Source organism: Cetorhinus maximus, chromosome 10 (genome assembly GCF_964194155.1).
Source record: "Cetorhinus maximus chromosome 10, sCetMax3.hap1.1, whole genome shotgun sequence".
NCBI classification, from domain to species: Eukaryota; Metazoa; Chordata; class Chondrichthyes; order Lamniformes; family Cetorhinidae; genus Cetorhinus; species Cetorhinus maximus.
The window spans coordinates 93,467,120-93,486,279 of NC_135888.1; the positions used below are offsets into that span (position 1 = coordinate 93,467,120).

A 19,160-nucleotide genomic window follows, 5' to 3' on the forward strand; every position below is an offset into this window, starting at 1 on the left:
GATAAAACCACAAAGCAGTGCTTGCACCAACAGAATCAACTTCACAGATTAACTGTTAAATATTCAAAATGAAAATGGAGTGAGCATTTGAGAAGTTTCACACTATTATAAGAATTAAGTTATTGTCTTTGAACTGAGTTCAAATTATAGTGCTGCATCCTGTAGTTGGGTATGAATTTAAAATAATACATAATGCAAGCACCTTGCAAAGTTACAAAACTTAGCGACAGAAACTCTCAAGTTAAAAGCATCTTGTCACTTATGATTTCTTATTCATAGGAAACAATGCTGGCATTGCCCTCCAAGTAGGAATTGCAAGTTTAACAACTTGCTCTTTTGGTGTTCTGGAATGGAATTGTGTGATTACTGAAGTTTTCCAATGACAATTTGAGAGTTCTATGATATTCTAACATGCAGCGAGTTTAATGGTAATGTTATATAGGGCAATGTTTACTTTCGTAGTCATAATTACCTACTTACTGTTCTAACAGTTAGTAACATTTTATTTGTGACTTTACAAAACAGTATCTTCAAGAAATTGATGGGTTCATGCACATTTTATTGAATAGTAAAAAAGTGTTTCTGAGTTTCCAGAGGGCATGCTTACAATGTTGGTGTTTCAAATAACAAGTTAAATATGAAGCCTCAGTTCCAGATGAGAAAATTACAAGAGGAATTACAAGATCATATCCATGAAAATCTTCAAAAAGTTTTCATGCTTTGACAAAACAAGAGTCAACAGAGTGGAAGAAAATGGATAATATGCAAAATTTAACTTTTAGTGAGGCACCACACTGTGCCTTAATTAATTTAATAGTTTTGATACCCATGCTATCATGCATTGGCAGCCAAACATGTTGCTTTGGACTAATCAACGTTTCACTGAATATGCTCATTCGTGCTATCAGCCACTCCTTTACATACAGAGAACTTAAAAAATACAAATAATTTTAACTGTCAAATTAACTGCAATGTTTGTACATCAATTGCAATAACTCAAAAGCTTTACCAATTCTGCAGAGAGAAAGCAAGTAAGAATACAACACAGCCAGATTTTTTAAACACAGCACAAATATAGCTCCACATATTGTTAAGGAACTTAACCACATGCATAGATGCATTCTATAGATGCTGTACAAATCCTAATTCTGGCACTATAGTGGTGCACGTTAATTACTTTACAAAAAATACTGTGCCATTTGTAACTGTTCATTACAGGCAAGTGACAAGCAAAACCTAGTTATTTTATGTCAGAACTTAGCAACAAAAAGATAAATACCAATAATTTAGTTTCCAGTTACAAGCAACATGATCGGATAGTAGATTACCATCAAACAGACCTGATAGCATCCAAATACGCAGAAATTGGGCAGGGAGTCTTTATACAAAACAGAATTATCTGGTATTTGGCATTTAAAACATTTTGCAACTTCAAATTTGATTTTCTAAGACTTATATAATTGCAGAATTTCAATACTAGTAGCAAAACTTTAATTTTAAATTAAGTTATATTAATCATATAACTATATTTATGCATGAAACATTTTTACTTTTAACAGTTTTGAAATGTTTGGTGCTACTTCGCAAATGCACCATTGGATGTATCAATGTGAAACAATTTACCCAAGTTTACAAGAGACCTTTGTAAATGTCTATCCTTGCTTTCATTAGGGAAAACAAGTAAACAACTGAACAGCCTCAGATCACGCTTTAATACATAACCTGCATTGAGTCTCACCTTGTCTATAAGCACTGATGGCAGTCCCTCTAAACAAGATGGCCAAGGGTTCCAGCTTTCTATCACTAATTTTCTGTGTGGAAGTTATGGGGTTTGTGTTTTCTTTTATAAATTTATTCAAACTCTTTGCTTCCGAATGAGCAGTACATTGTCTTGGATATGAGAGGCTGGAACACCAAACAGTTGACACAGTAGAACTGCAGAACTGTCGAAGTCTTAAAAGTAGGTCACTGGATGTTGCTGTTGTCATCTGTCCCATTAGACTCAGACACATTCATTTTCCCAGTGGAATGAACGCTGCCAGTATTGGGTACTGCATCTCTTCGAGGAGGCATCCTCTCATTGATACGGTCCAGGCCTTTTGCTTCTTCAAAACTACTGATTTTATGCTGAGGTGTAAATCCTCGGATGGCTAGAATTGGATTATTGTTTTGTGTAGGTTAAGAAATAGAAAAAGAAAAACAAACAATTAACCTGTTGATTATATTATTTTGGGCATATGTATGTTAAGAAACATAAAAGTCTTGTCTGATCAGTATTTAGTTTCACTTCCTGTAGCAAATTTGGGATTGAATTTCTGAGGAGGGTTTTCCTGATTGCCATAGAAAGGCATTTTCTCTAGGGTTTTTACAGATCTTCCACTGATATTACAGTGGATATTTAACACAACCCTTGTGGAAATTCAACCACTAAATCTACGTAGAATTTTAGCTGCATTTATCTTACATTTTGTTTTGCAACTCAGCAACGATCATTTTAATTTTTGTCATTGTTCCAGTGATTTACAACATATTTGTTTTCTAAGCAGATTTTAACAATGGATTTCCTTTACTAAATACCATCAGCTGAAGACTTTTCCTTGGACAGATATTTTATTTCCAGCTATCTGTGATTTTTTTTTACATATGGATGTTAATAAGAGGTATAAAAACATCAGTGTGTTACTGTTATCTGCAGTGAAACTATAACATGAAAAGCTGACACAAACATACAAATACCTACTGTAGCAGAGATCACTCCTGCATACTTCTGTAACTTAGTAATGTTTTAGTTAGCAATTGGATGTAGACGAAAGTCCTATACATGGAAAATGACAAAACACTTTGTCTGTCCTGAGAACTTTCTTTTTAGGAAATGGGATTTAGAAAAAAAAATTAGGATCATTGTAAAATAAAGAAAAAAATCTCATGGGGACAGGCAAAGGTTAATGTCATAAAACATGGAAAATTACAAGATCTTCAAAAGGAAATTAAAATCAAAAGCAAACAAACTCTTGCAACCTGCAAGAGTTTGAGGAGCACTTGCTGTTCCTTTGTACAACAAACATCACCAGTCACCAGACAACCACTTAGCCAACAGTTGTTGTTTTAGCTCTTGTGTATTGGAAACATATATTTAAAGAAGAACACTTGACTACCTGTACAAATTGTTCAGCTGTATTTCTCAGCACTATACTGTTAAATTTAGAAGTAAACAAGAACAAACTGTGCAACTGCAGCTAAATAATGGAAAAGATCAAGACACAAAAATGATGAAGTTGTTAAAGCTGCAGTGTATGTTACGGTTATGGCATGTAGCTCACTTTCTCCTTTCATAGGCGTAAATATGGCAAAGTGAAAACATTCCACTATCCTGCTTTTTCAACAGGAGATGAGTTAGACTAAAGCTGTATTGGCAAGAAGCAAATACACCAACTCTTTTCTTTCCCATTGTGAACCTGGTTCTCCTGCATTAAGGAGCCTATTTACGCCCATGCCGCTTGAACCTGAAGAATGCATGTAAAATAAAACAACACCACTAAAGTCTATCACAACAAATACAGTGAGCAAATACCCCATATTACCTTCATGAGTTTCAACACCCTCAATGGCCTCAATAGCCTCAACAGTAGCTGAAGAGAAGAGAAGGGTTGCATGCAAAATGAATGAGAAAATTGAGTGGGTTTTCAGTGTAGTAAATATCCAACATGTTGACAACAGGAAGCCCCACGAAGCACAGCGTGGGAGTGGCAGTTGCATATACAGTACACTCAAAATAAAGCATTAACATAGTTTCAACAAAAATATAGCCAAATTCTTGCGCATATAAAAGGATATGGAAAAAAAAATCAATGGGCATATTAAATGATATGAAAATTTAATTTATCATCACAAAATGGATAACTTCAGACTTACATGGTATTATGAAGCAACACTATAAAATGACCTTTAGGCAGTTCATAGGGCAGAAGGGATGGTTGACAATAAATACAAAATGTAAAGTTCATTTGCATGTATGGAATATATATACTGTAAAACCAGACGTTATTCAGATTCAAAACATATTTTCTCCCCTTGGTGTTTAAACAAATATAAACTTTGTACTGTAATCATGTTAGTTTTGGCTGATACATGTACACATGCACATTTTTGGAGGAAACACATCCGGTTGGTTATCATGTGGAATGTTTGCAACTCAATCTTAGAGGTGAGTAATACTGAAAGTTGATATTTGAAAAATGAATACCAATTCTTATCTTTTGAAATCCCTATGAATTCTCCATATTCTGTAGAATTACTATCAATAGGTAAACTAATGCTAATCATTTTATCTTAAGTGTAATCATGCATTCCATCAAATATAAGCTCTGATGCAGAACATCAATTTCATGTTATACTGTATGATAATTAAAATTATCTACGCCATGATAATAAACATGTTACATCATTTAAAAAGAATCACTCCCAATACCTTAGTTAATCATTTTAGAAAAAGTATAAATGGAACACTAATCACATCTTCTGTCCTTATCATATTCCTGCTTACATTAAAAGCTTTTCTTGCGGTTAGAAAATAGCTTCCAGTGCCTGGCTGAGAAGCATGTAGCAGCACCACAATATTTTCCCTTCATGTTCACTTATCACTATCCTGTTTTGGTAATAAGATCAGTTGTGACTGCATGGCTGGAGATTTAATATTTCAACTATTTTTGTTTTATTTGTGCAATTAGATAGGGCTATCATGAAGGGAAAAACAATATTCAGCAGCTTTTATACTGTACAAAGGACCGAGGTGCATCTTGATGATAGTGAAAGCTGCAGATGGCTAACAGAAGCAATAAGATACGAATGTGATTCTGTTCATATGTTGTGAGCATTAGTTTTGTTTGAAAATTTTCATACAATCATAAATAAAGCATTTGGTTCCTTCCATGTGGGCAGAGTTTCTGAATTTTCATCTCATCAGCAATTAATGTCATCCAATAAAACCTTTGCCATCCTTGTTGTTTACAAAGGATATGAGATTTGTAATGCAGTAAGAAAGGACACAATGCTTTTAACAGTTTCCATTTATACTTCTAATCACTCGATTTGTGTGATGTAAAGTCAAAAGTTGTTGAACAGAATTTAATAAATATTTTCAGTTCCTGAAATTTGTGATCCAATGATCATGGCATCAGTTGAGTTCTATGGTTAGTACAGTACTTCCACTTTGTTTAATTATGTAGATTCTAAATCTGGTTACCAAAGCTTTGTAATACAATAGTACAATTCTTCCTTAAAATAGATTTTTTAACCATGTACAGAAACAAATTTCAATGTGTAACACACTAAGACTCCTATTCTTCCATTTATAATATTATTTAGTATTCTATTCACTTGCTTGATCATCCTTCAGCTTAATTAATACAAAGAAATGTAGAAGCTAATAATATAGAACTTCTAGGACAAAATTTAATTGAACCATCAATATTTCTGCTGCTATTTACTACACAAATATTATTTGCTACAAAAAATATTTAAAGATCATTAGGAGACAATTGTTGTTAGAAACCGTGGGCTGAATTTTTCTGTTCCTGTGGAGTAAGTCACATAAAGATGGCAGTAGAGACTGAGTGTAGTGAGACCAAGTGCTTAAATCTAGGAATTTGGTAAGAGAGGGAATTCAGTGCAGTGATGGAAGAGATGCTGTTCTGGCCTTTAACAAGCGGCCCAAGAGAAGGAGCCAGGGAGAATGAGAGCTGAAGCCTGAAGGCATTATGTCGGTAACCAGGTAGGTAATTGGTGAGTTTTAAGTTTTCTGCCTCTAAACTGGGTCAGTAGTTTAAACTGGTTCCGGAGATGTAAATATTATATTAAAATTATAGTGTAACTAGTTAGACTCCATAATATAGTCCTTGATATTCTAATCTTAAAACCTAATTAGTTAATTGCAAACAAAATATAGATGGCAGAGCAGGTGATATGTTGCAGTTGTCGTATGAGGGCGAAGGTGGACACCAGTGTGATCCAGGGCAACCACATCTGCAGTAAATGTCTCAAGAACTTTGGCTCCAATTTGATGAACTGGATTCTGAGCTTTGGACACTGTGATGCATCAAGGAAGGGGAAAGTTCCCTGGATATACTATTCCGGGAAGAAGTCACACCCATTGGGCGAGGTACTTAAGATTTGGCCCTTGGTCAGGGACAGGAGGATGTGACTACAAATAAGGCGGGTATAGGGATCCAAAAGCTAGCAATGGAGGAGCTTCAGCCCTTGCAATTAACCAACAGGTTTGAGGTTCTTGCAGCTTGTGTGGACGAGAGCAGGAACTGCAGGGAGGATGAGCAAGCAGCTGCCGGCAACGTGATGCATGGGGCATTCAAGTAGGAGGAGCAAAAGGGAATGTAGTTATAGTAGGGGACACTATAGTTAGGGGGTTAGACACTGTTCCCCTTTATCCACCCTGCTTGTTACATCATCAAAGAACTCTAATAAATTTGTCAATCATGATTTCCCTTTCACAAAATCATATTTACTCTGTCTGATTGAGAAAATCATAATACAATGTCCTGCTACTACCTCCTAAATAATGGTTTCTAGCATTTTCCCAATGACAGATGTTAGACTAACTGGCCTATAGTTTCCTGCTTTCTATCTCTCTCCTTTCTTGAACAGAGGTGTTATATTTGCAGCTTTCCAATCCACTGGGACATTTCCATAATCGAGGAAATTTTGGAAGATTACAACCAATGCATCCACTATCTCCGCAGCCACTTCTTTTAAGGCCCTAGGATGCAACCCATCAGGTCCAGGGGGCTTGTCAGCCTTTAGTCCCATTAGCTTTCCAAGTGCTTTATCTCTAGTGATCATGGTTATTTTAAGTTCTGCTCTCTCTTTTGTCTCTTTTCTACAATCCTTGGGATACTTTCAGTGTCTTCTACTGTGAAGGGAGATACAAAATATTTGCTCAATTCTCTGCCATTTCCTTGTTTCCCATTATGAACTCCACAGTCTCACCCAACACTCACTGTCACTCCTCTTTTCCTTTTTATATACTTGCAGAGGCTTTTACTATATGTTTTTTATGTTATTTAAATGGAGAAAGTGCTGAATGCTGCGATACAGAGATATCTGGGTATCCTTGTACATGAAGCACAAACAGTTAGCATGAAGGTACAGCAAGTAATTAGGCAGGCAAATGGAATGTTGGTCTTTATTGTAATGAGGATGGGATATAGTACAAAAGTTGGGAAGTATTGCAACAACTGCACAGGATATTGGAGAGACCATACCTGGTGTGCTGTGTACCGTTTTGATTTCCTTACTAAGGAAGGATATAATTGCATTCCAGCAGCTCAGAGAAGTTTCACTAGGCTGATTCCTGGGATGAAAGGGTTGTCTTATGAGGACAGATTGACCAGGTTGGGCTTATACTGATTGGAGTTTAGAAGAATGAGAGATGTTCCTATTCAAAGGTATACGACTCTGAATGGACTTGACAGCATAAATGCTGAGAGGCTGTTTCCTCTCATGGGGAATCTAGAACTAGGGGGCACAGTTTAAAAATAAGGGGTGTCCCACTTAAGACAGAGATGAGGAGGAATTTCTTCTCTCAGAGGATCGTCAGTCTTTGGAATTCACTTCCACAAACAGCAGTGGAGGATAGGTTATTGAATGTATGCAAGGCTGAGTTAGACAAATTTTTGAATGACAAAGGAGTCAAGGATTATGTGGTACAGGTTGGAAAGTGGAGCTAAGGTCAGAATCAGATCAGCCAAGATCTTATTGAATGGCAGAACATGATCGATGGGCCAAATAGCCCATATGATCTCAGTTAGATGGAGTTGGAGCTGGGAGGTGCAGGAAAATAGAAGGGGGAAGGTATTGTCAGGTGGGTTCCCAACGCATTCCCACCTCCTGGATCTTTCCCAGTGGGTGGGACCAGGGCCAGCTATCCGCTCCAAGGAGGTAGGCAACCTATTAGTGGAATTAAGGAATAAAAGCAAAAAATGCTGGATTTACTCAGCAAGTCAGGCAGCATCTGTGGAGAGAGAAACAGAGCTAACTTTTCAGGTCCATGAACTTTCAGCAGACCTGGGAAAAGTTAGAAAAATAATAGGTTTTATGCAAGCAAAGTGGTGGGGGGAGGGGAGGTGGGAAGAAAACAAAAGAGAATGTCTGTGATAGGGTATAAGACCGGAAACATTACATGACAAAAGAGTTTTTTGCCAACCAAGGTGCCAGGACTCAACTGAGAAGAATTTTTTCATGCTAACTTTGCAAGCTTTTCACTATCCTACCGTTTTTCTTTTTAACTTATTTTTAATTCACTTTAGCACAGCACTGCCACCACGTGTTATGTTGCTGGCTGTAGACCCCTTCTACAGCTCTCTTTCAGTTGCCCTATGGATGCTGAGCTCTGAGACTGCCATCTATCTAAAATGTAAGTACGGCTTTTTTGTAATTTTGCTCTCCCGTCTTTGTGAGCCGACCAGGTTCCTTCACTCTGCATCATTCAGGGTCTTGCAATGGACCTCCACAACCTCTGGTGGATTCCTCAATTTCCAAGTCTGTCGTGAAGTTTTTTCAACTGTTTCTTTAATTTTTCTTCTTAGGCACAAGTCTCTCTAGTCAGGCTCCAGCTGCTTTTAGTTTTTCATGTCTTGGGAATCTGTCTGGGTTCATCGTTTAAATGCCACCTTTCATACCATCGCTGATCACCATGTTGTGTTATGGGTTCATTTGGTGTCACATTGATGAGGTCTTGAGACTTGTATGTTTAAACATGAACCATTTATTGGTAATCCTTAACTATGTACATATTCCAGTTACAGCCATGCATGGTGCTGCTCCCATGCAGGTAGGTTCCTTCTGAATTGTTCTCTGAGTCTATTACCATATGACTCTATACATCATACTGTGAGCAGTGCTATTCTCCAGTCCCACATTAATCCTTGCTCTACCGAGCACCTTTACATTACAATGGCATGCAGGCACCTACAATACTCCCCTTTCCTTGGCAATTTTCTATGCAAGCACAGGAGATGCTACACCTGCCCTTTATCTCCTCTTTTCCCACCGTCCAAGGCCCCAAACATTCCCTTCAGCTGAGGCAATGATTTACTTATATTTTTTCAAATTTAGTATACTCTATTTGCTGATCAAAATGCAGTCTGTTCTACATTGGAGACACCAAACACAGATTGGGTAACACCTTTGTGGAACAACTCCATTCAACCTGCAAGCATTACCCCGAGCTTCTTGTGGTCTGCCAGGCAAAGCAGCAGCCAGAAAAGACACGCAAAGAAATGTTAACATTTAAAGACTCCTTAAAGAATCAATATGTAACCATGGAAAAACATGAGGCGCTAAATAGGACATTGAATATTACTTTACACAAAGCCGCACTGGAACTATCAGCAGCAATGAAATGATGCACTGAAGCCCAGAGTGAGTTGGAAAGAGTCAACAAGAAAATAAACATTTGAAAGAACAGCTGATTGCTCTTCATGATCAAATGCAAAAGGAATGTGTAACCATTCAGCAACTTGAAGAAATGAAGACCATCTTCAACAGCAGAATGGAACAACAGCAGAAGAAAATCGAGGAGACTGCTGAATTACAGGAAAACTCAAGATGAATCAAGCAGGCTTCGCAAAGAAAAGGAAAACCTGCTGAAAGACCTTTACATACTACAAGGAATCATCAGATCAAAGTTTGTTCTTCTGGTAAATTACGAAGAGAAGCAATATGAATTTAATGTCACCCTGAGCAAACTGAAGAACCAATTGTCAGAGAAGACTCAGCAATGTTCCATATTCCAGGAGGAAGCCAATAGCTACAAGAAAAAGATTGAAGAACTGAAGAACCAGCTGAATGAAAAAGAGGCATTGAAAGGAAAAGCCGTAGAACTTTCCCAAGCTGCAAGCAGATAATGAAGCCATGAGTAGCACAATCACAGAACTGAAACAAGACAAGACTTCACCGGAGACAGGCATAGCCAACAGTGAAACCAAAATGAAGGACAAGGACAAAGTACTGCTGCAAACAGAGAAATATATGACGGAAATAAGTTCAGAAAATGTAAATCTGACACTGAAGCACAAGGAACTAGAAGAAGACAATGCACTGGATGCCTCAACCTTACTGAGAACCTTTGAGTTATTGAAAAATAAAATGGTTGAAATTGTGAAACAAGTGGAAATGAAGGTTCCATTTGCAAAATGTCAATGTCCAGCAAGAACATGGCAGACACCATGAAAGAAGAAAATTCGAGACCACTCTAGAACAAACGGAGTACACATTCTCTTCGGAAGGAACAGGACAAAGCCACAGTGCTTGAAAAAAGCTGACGTTGTTAATAAAGTGAAAAGCAACTTCAAGGAGTGCAAAAAGCGAGTCAAATGGAGGTAACCAAGTACCAGAAACACAGAGGGCTACTACCTTTCCTCCTAACATGACAGGCTGAGATGTGGAAGAACTGTCAAGCCTCAGGACCATCTGAATTTATAAAGTCAGAGACTTGAGGTGGGGAGAAGGGATAGCAAGTAAAGATTGTATTGTAAATAGCTATACTCCGTCAGAAGGGAGGAAAGTTGTCTTTTGAGAAGGGGGATGTTGTATGTGTCTGCATGCAATTGTAATGTAAAGGTGCTCGACAGAGCATGGGTTAACATAGGACTGGAGAACAGCACTGCTGACAGTATGATGTACAGAGTCACAAGGTAATAGACTCAGAACAGTCCAGAAGGAACCTTCCAGCATTGGGCAGCACCATGCATAGCAGTAACTGGGATATGTACATAGTTGAGGATTACCAATAAATGGTTCATCTTTAAACATACAAGCCTCAAGATCTCATCAATGAGACACCAAACAAACCAATAACACAATAGGGAGGGGGTGTTGGGAATGATTGAGGAGTGGACCAGGGGTCATGGAAAACTTCATCAACTTTGCTTCCTATTTCCACCCTTCTCTCACTTTCATATGGACCATCTCTGAATCTTCCCTTCCCTTCTTCAACTTTTCTTTTTTCATTTCTGGGGATTGGCTATTGACAAATATTCATTATAAGCCCACTGGCTCCCACAGTTACCTTGACTTCAACTCCTCACATGTTGCTTCATGTAAGGACTCTATTCCATACTCCTAGCTCCTCCATTTCCATCACAACCATTCTAACGAGCAACCTTCCACATCCGTGCTTCTGATTTCTCTTCCTTTTTCCCCCACCAGGGATTGGTCCTTGACTGTGTCTGACCTATTTTCTGCCATTCTGCTCTCTCCCCCTTCCCCTCCGTCCCAGGACCATGTTAGACCTTATCCTCACCTTCCAAACCACCAGCCTCCGTATTCAATGGATCATCCTCCAAAATTTCCACCATGCCCAGCGTGATGCCACCAACAAACATATCCTTCCCTTCCCTCCCCTTTCAGCATTCCAAAGGGACTATTCATCTGTGATACCTTCTTCCACTATTCAATCATCCCAAAACCCCTTCCCATGGCACCTTTTTACACACACACAGGAGATTAAACACCTGCCTCTTACTTCGTACTCTCTCCTCACTGTCCAAGGCCCCAAACATTCCTTCCAAGTGAAACAGTGATTTATGCATATTCCTTTCAATATGGTATGCTATTTGCTGCTCACAACGCAGTCTGCTCTACATCAGGAGCGCAAATGCAGATTAGGCGACTGTTTTGTGGAACACCTCTGTTCAGTTTGAGTGAGACCCTGATTGCCTGTCATTCTAATTCCTCTCCTTGCTCTCAGACTGACTTTTCTGTCCTCAGCCTATTGCAGTGTTCCAATGAAGCTCAATGCAAGCTCAAAGAACACCACCTCATCTTTCGATCAGGCACTTTGCAGCCTTCCCGACCTAACATTAAATTCAACGATTTCAGACTGTAATCTCTGCTTCCGTTTTGGTTTTTTTTTGAATGTTTCTGTTTTAATCTTGTTTTTCCCTGTTTTGCTATCAGAAGGCAGCTGTTCAGCTGCCATTCAGATCTCCTCTGGACACAACTTTTGTTTCTTTACTTGCCCCATTACCACTCCCATGGATCCATAGAAAAGTTGCGATGCAGAAAGAGGCCATTCAGGCCATCTTGTCTGCGCCAGCCAAAAAGAGAAAAAAGAAACTAGCCGCTTAATTTAATCTCACTTTCCAGCACCTGGTCCATGGCATTGCAGGTTACAGCACTTCCGATGCAGATCCAGGTACCTTTTAAATGAGTTGAACATTTCAGCCTCAACCACCAACTTAAGCAGTAAATTCCAGACGCCCACCACCCTCTGGGTGAAAAAGAGAGATTAAATTGATAGTGAAACTTTTTAATAAAGGAGGAAAAAAGTTATTTAAACATGTCCCATCATGCGACAGTGTTACATGAGCTGGGACGTTTGTGAATTGTGCAAAATTTTATTAATTATTTTATGAAACCTTCAGGAAACCTCGTCCCACCCGTGGATGAGGTTTCCAGAAAAACGCGAAGGCCGCTTGGGCTCTTTGCCTGCCCGACAACCTTAAGGTTGGACAGGCAGCATTGCTAACAAGTTTAATTGTTTTTTAATGGCCTTAATAGGCCATTGACAGTTCAGCCGGAGGTGGCTGTGCACCCCCCAAACGGAATATCTAAATGACGCGCGATTATGTCGGGACGCACGCCCGACGTCATCGCGCATCATTTTATGCGTTAGCGTGTCGGGCCCACTCCTGCGCATCGACGGCAAAATTCTAGCCCTCATGTCCCCTCTAGTCCTTCCACCAATTACCTTACATCTATGCCTCCAGTGATTGACCCCTCAGCTGAAGGAAACAAGTCTTTCCTACCTACCCTGTCTAGGTCCCTCAATTTTGTACACCTCAATTAAGTCACCCCCTTAGCCAGCTCTGTTCTAAGGAAAATAACCCCAACTTATCCAAGCTCTCCTCATAGCTGCAATTTTAAAGCCCTGGCAACTTTCTTGTAAATCTTCTCTGCACTCTCTCCATAGCAATTCTGTCCTTCTTGTAATGTGGTGACAAGAACTGTGCACAAAATTCCAGTTGTGCCCTAACCAGCATTTTTACAGTTTCATCATTACATTCCTGCTTTTGTATTCAATATTTCACCCAATAAAGGAAAACATTCTATATGCTTTCTTGACCACCTGTCCTGCCGCTTTCAAGGACCTGTGGACATGCATTCCAAGGTCTCTCACTTCCTCAATCCCTCTCAATAACTTCCCTTTTATTGAGTATTCCCTTGTTTTGTTTGCCCTCCCCAAATACATTACCTCGCACTTTTTCGGATTGAATTTCATTTGCCACTTCTCCGTCCACTCAACAAAACCATTGATATCATTCTGGAGCCGACAGCTATCCCCTTCACTATCAGCTACATGGCCAATTTTTGGTCATCTGCAAATTTCCCAATCGTGCCTCCCACATTTAAGTCTTAATCAATAATATATAAAACAAACACCAAGGGCCCCAACAGTGTACCCTGTGGAACACCACTGGAAGCCATTTTCCATTCGCAAAAACATCCATCGACCATTACCTTTTGTTTCCTGTCACTGAGTTAATTTTGGATCCAACCTGCCACCTTCCCCTGTATCCCCTGGGATCTCACTTTCCTGACCAGTTTGCCATGTGGGACCTTGTCAAATGCTTTATTGAAATCCATGTAGACAACATCCACTGCACTAACCTCATCAATCCTCCTTGTTACTTCCTCAAAACATTCTATTAAGTTAGTAAGATAAGATTTTCCCCTAACAAAACCATGCTGACTGTCCCTGATCAATCCGTGCCTTTCTAAGTGACAGTTTATCCTGTCTCTCAAAATTGTTTCCAATAATTTGCCCACAACCAAAGTCAGACTGACCGGCCTATAATTTTCTGGCCAATCCCCTGCACCCCTTTTTAAATAATGGTGCAACGCTCACAGGCCTCCAATCTGCTGGGACCTCGCCTGTCTCTAATGAGGATTGGAAAATGATTCTCAGAGCATCAGCTATTTCCTCCCTGGTTTCCTTCAACAGCCTGGGATACAATCCATCTGCTCCTGGTGATTTATCCATCTGCAAGGATGCCAGTCCATCCAGTACTTCCTCTCTCACTACGCTTTTTGTATCTACTATTGGCTCTGCACAGCCAACTCTTTTGTCATTTAATTTCTCCTGGTGGCAGGCTATGTGGCCACCAGAGCAGGAGGCTCCATGCTCCATTCACTGTTTTGTGGGGATCAAAGGCATCGATTTTGTCCACCTCTACTGCTGAAGATGGTTTTCTCCTCCATCCCGATGGCCCTACCGGGTTTGAGCCCCTTTGCATAGTGCTTTCTTTGCAGGCAACCAAGGGCACATCCATGTTGAGGCGGCCTCACTGGTGAGTCTGCTAGGTCTCCCGGCCTCACATCACCTTGGGACCTCCTGCTTCTCTGGTCCACTTGCTTTAGTTGGACAGAGCTCCCTGAGTAGCTTCTTATTCAGCCGCATCTTGGAAGATTGGGAATGACGCCCCACCATGGCAACTTCCACATTCCCAACCCGGAATTAAGGCTGACGTTGGAATCATGACCCAACCAGGAAAATATGTGATTCAGGCATGGGGATTATCGGTAAGCTTGCTTGGTATCAAGCTTACTGCATGTACTGCATCCTATATACTGCATCCTTTGCTGATGAGAGCACCATACTATCACCAATAGTATAAATTTAGCACCTTTCCTCTTGTTCTAAGGATTTCTGCCTCTCTGCTGGCATAAAAACACAACCTCTTGCTGGTGTAATTATAACATCATCTCTCTGTCTAAGAAATTGGGGCCCTGAATAAATAAAAAAAGAACTCTCATTGAAGCGGTTATCTTCTGCATTTTATATGATTTTCTAAGCAGAATTAATTGCCTCTCTTTCTAAACACTTTGACCTCTGAACAGCCTTAGAGCAGAATGCTGTTATCACAAGTTGTTATGGGTGCTTTACATCTTTTCTGTCTAATTAGTTAATATATCATATCTAAACTGTTGCTTCTTAATAAACTTAATAAACCATCTTAAAATTACTTATGACTAGTTGACTGCCTATTTAGGTATCTGTGGCCCCAAAATCAAAAATCTTACAATTGGTGTCGGAAGTGGGGTTCTCAATAGTTGAGATCATTGGCTTGGAATTTGAGAAGCAGCAGTCTTAGGTTATAGTCAAACATGTGGTGTAGTTATTAAGTGGAGCCAGGAATCACAATGGATTGGCATATGCGAGAATGTGATTGATAGGAAGTTTGACAATGGAGACAGGACCCTCAGGGGTGAACGATATTCTGGGAGCTGTAGAAGAGTGTGACAGAGATTGAGTGTATTCTTGATAAGCTTTCTAAAGAGGTTACCCAAGCCAGGGCAAGGACAGAGGAGGATGGGAATGCTAAAGAACTAGCCACCCTGGCCAGAGAAGAGGTCACAAGCTTGCACCTTTCCCCAGGTGAGGTTAGGGCATTAAGAGAAGAGAACATTGATGTTCAGAAGGTCCTTGGGAAGAGAACATTGATGTTCACAAGGTCCTAGTTAGCAGCAAGCAGGTCCCCACTGAAAGCCCGAGTGTATTTGCAGAGATATCTGACTCCTACACCGTCATCATCCATGATCCTTACCCCAATCCTATGGAGTAATTTTGCTCAGCTGACAGCATACTGTACATTCGAGTCAAGTCATTGCTAAAATTGTTCGCAAACCTCAAAGATTCAAAAAACTGTGTTTGGGGAAGAAGCTAAAATGTTTAAAATTCAAACAACACGTTTTACTAACATTAAGATATGCTGTTAGTCTGTTTGGGAACAGATTCAAAACCATATTAATATATCACTGAGAAGGCTATTTCGTTCCCAAAATATAAAGATAAGCGTGCAGTTTGGCAGCAATCCAATTTGAACTTTTCAAAATCCTATGAGCGAACTTAACTGCTAAAATTCAAACTAAATACACGTTTTACTATTTATTACCAATTTGATTAAGCAGCAAATATCGGAAATTGAAAATTGTTTCAAAGGAGGTAACGGGTAAACAAAAGAGCTAGGGAAGATTCTGTCCAATTTCTACAGTTAGAGTGTAAGGATATTGTTCTTAAAATCCTGGTGTTATAAAAAAATTGGGTGGGAAACATCTTACAAAACGTGAAAATGATTCAAAATAATTGAGATTTAATCTAAAATTTAGGCAAAGTTGAAGAAAATAGAACAAAAGAACTTAATAGAGCAAGTTTTAAATCGAGTTCGGTTTTTTTTGTGCTTGGAGTTTTTTTAAATTACGGAAAGTGACACAATTGCGTGCCAAGTTTTCTCCACCCCACCAACAAGCAAGGGAGTTAACGTTCTGCTGACAGCTGCCTCTTCTTAAAAAATTCATTGCACAACCTTTGGATTACTAAGGGCAGGAATTTCTCCCATCGGGGGTGAAGTTGAAGTGCGAGTGCGCACAGGCGCGCCTCCGATTGGCACCCACGATTGGGGCACGGCGCCATTTTACATGGGCGAGCCAATTAAGGCGCACCCAGCCTGACATCTGCACAGAAGTGCTGTGCGGTCCCTGTGCAGGTGGGGGGGAATTCCTAAACCTGAGAGTGCGCTCTTACGCGCATGCGCAAGGAAGAGCGCACTCATCTCCCTGAGGCTAAGTGCAGCCTCAGGGCGATCGGCTGTACTGTCAAAAATATTAAAAATAGAAAAAAAAAATTCCTTGACATGTCCCCTCATTTAACACTGTCACATGAGTTGGGACATGTCCATAATTTTAAAAAAAACTTTAACAAAATTTTTAAAAACCTACCTGAAACCTCATCCCACCCGTGGATGAGGTTTCATGCTTTTTCTAATTCCTGCCAGGGCTCCTGGCCTGCCCGCCAACCTTAAGGTTGGACGGGCAGGTCCATTAATTACTTTAAGGATTCTGTTAATGGCCTCAATTGGCCATTGACAGGTCAGCGGGTACACAGCTGATTTTGCTGAGCTCCTGCCTACCTGAAAATTTAATGGAGTTCCACCCGACGTCACTGTGCTTCATTTTACACATCGGCGAGCAGGCCCCGGCCCCCTCGCTTGTCGACGGGAAAATCCTGTCCTAAATGTATATTGGGCATTATTAGATTTGAAGTTTCTAAATTTACAAATATGATTGGATTATATTAACCCATTGGGCTCTTGGCCAGAGCCACAATGGATTGTTTGTGTTGATTTTAAACAGGTGATGATGGTTTCCAGCTCCGAGTGAACGCGGCATTGTTGAGAATTAAAGCACAGCAAAAAGACTACTTTTCAGAGACTTGGCCTTAACCATTCAGGCCGTTTGTTACTATTTGTTATCTTTCAAGACAAAGTGTTTTAAGTGCGGGAAAAATGGAAATCGAAACTTGCAAGCGCTTTTGTCTCTGATGCAAAACCACCATTTAAAACCACCAAACCTGCTTCTGAAATTGGAATTGATAAGTAACTGGTACTATTTCAAGTATTCAAAGGAAAATTTACCTGAGGTTTAAGGGGATAAACAAATTCTAATTTTCCAAAAAAGGCTAATGGAAAAACAGTCTAGGTGGTTTCTCATAATCAAAAAAAAAGTTTGCTTATGGAATAAATAAATTGAACACTAACAAAACCTGCCAGCCCAACAACTTTGCTATTTGAATGTGGGATAATTTTAAAATTAATAAGTCACATCCAATCTAGTGCAGGCTTGTCCAACCTTTTCTCTTGGGGTGGGGGAGGGGGGGTGGGGGGGGTCACATTTTAAAATTTTGGGAAGAATAGGGAACAGGCTCAGAGGAATGGAAATAATTTGTCGCCTTACCTTTGCCCTTGTTCTTGCCTGCCACAAGGAGTCAATGTAGTGCCACGGCGTGTCCCAGACCTGATGCCCATCTGCCAACCCATGAAGAGCCCTCCCCCCACCACCACAAGATGCTATATCAGGGCTCTGCCACATCCACCTCGCGGACGAGCCCCTGGTTAAGCCTTATCTAGTGGGTTACTTTTGAGAAAATAAAATATTGTTTAAGTGAAAGAGCAAACAAGCAAAATGCAGAAATTAAGTGGGAATATTTAATTTCTGTTTAAAAGATATTATAAAAACATGTTATTGGACTATAAAGTTTCTCCAGAACTCCCAGAAGAGATACAATGGCAATAAATGGGATGCCCCACTTAGAATAAGAGATAGGTTTGGAGGAAAGGGGCACAACACTAAATGGGAATTGGAAAAACTCACCTTGTGTGTAGTTCAATGGAATATATAAATCTGGTATTGATATCCATTCTAGTGAAAGGAAAGTGTAGATGAAATGACTAAGGTGACAGCTTTCTCTTGGAGATATTTGTGTCTTTGCCTATGAACTTTTTAAGAGAACTGGAATTGATAATCTGGCCATCACCTGAGACATTAGCACCGTACATGGGGAGATAAGTAACGATCTTGAGACAGAGACCCCCCCTTTGATCAGAAAGTCAGGAGGAATTATCAAATGGTGTATCCTTTTAAAGATGGTGAAATCTCAGATGATGAAGTTGATTGGCAAAATACACAGCACGATCCCTATAGACATGATAATCCTTCCACAAATGCAAAACAAAAATTTGTGGGAGAGGGCAGAGAGATTATCACCAAGCATGATGAAGTGATGTGTAGCAGAAGGAACACCACCTGAATAGAAAATTTGGTTAAAAGAGAATCCCTAGAGACCACATCCAACAGATCGGGAAGAATGTGAAGATGACTTACGAATGTGAAATTCCAACAGAGGATTAAAGAAGGAATTGGAACACCAGTGTGAGTGTGCAGAAGTGATCTGCAATCTGTGAACTAACTGACATGCGGCAGCTGCACTAAAGAACGGGTCCCAGGCTTGCTCAGCTACTTGACAAAACAGCGTGATATGAAATAGCTAATATGGTCTGAACGGTAAGAAAACATTTTTAAATGATCAAGGCACTGACATATACTCCATAGAGAAACTGACTTTAAGATAATTAATTTTACTCCCTCTGACTATTACCATCATAGAGTCAAATTAAAGTAAATGTAAAAGGAGTTTTATCTGGGGACAAATGAAGGCTAGGGAAAAACAATACTTAGTAAGAATTATTCATAAGATGGATACAGATGAAGGGAGAAGCGGAGAATCTTTTAAGTCCGTGCATAATCGGTTG

At 39.7% G+C, this 19,160-nt stretch overlaps 1 protein-coding gene across 3 annotated transcripts in view; it reads right to left on the reverse strand.

Annotated features, from left to right (window-relative positions):
* Nucleotides 1-542: 542 nt before the first annotated feature.
* Nucleotides 543-19,160, reverse strand: part of LOC144685840 (protein phosphatase 3 catalytic subunit alpha-like) — a 492,753-nt gene continuing 474,135 nt past the window's right edge. For all 3 annotated transcript variants that reach the window (XM_078550784.1, XM_078550785.1, XM_078550786.1), the window contains 2 exons: nucleotides 3,582-3,629; nucleotides 543-2,150 (listed from right to left, as the gene is read on the reverse strand). In XM_078550784.1, the coding sequence (XP_078406910.1) occupies nucleotides 1,966-2,150; nucleotides 3,582-3,629 (233 nt within the window). In that variant the 3' untranslated portion in view covers nucleotides 543-1,965. The remainder of the gene's footprint in view (nucleotides 2,151-3,581; nucleotides 3,630-19,160) is intronic.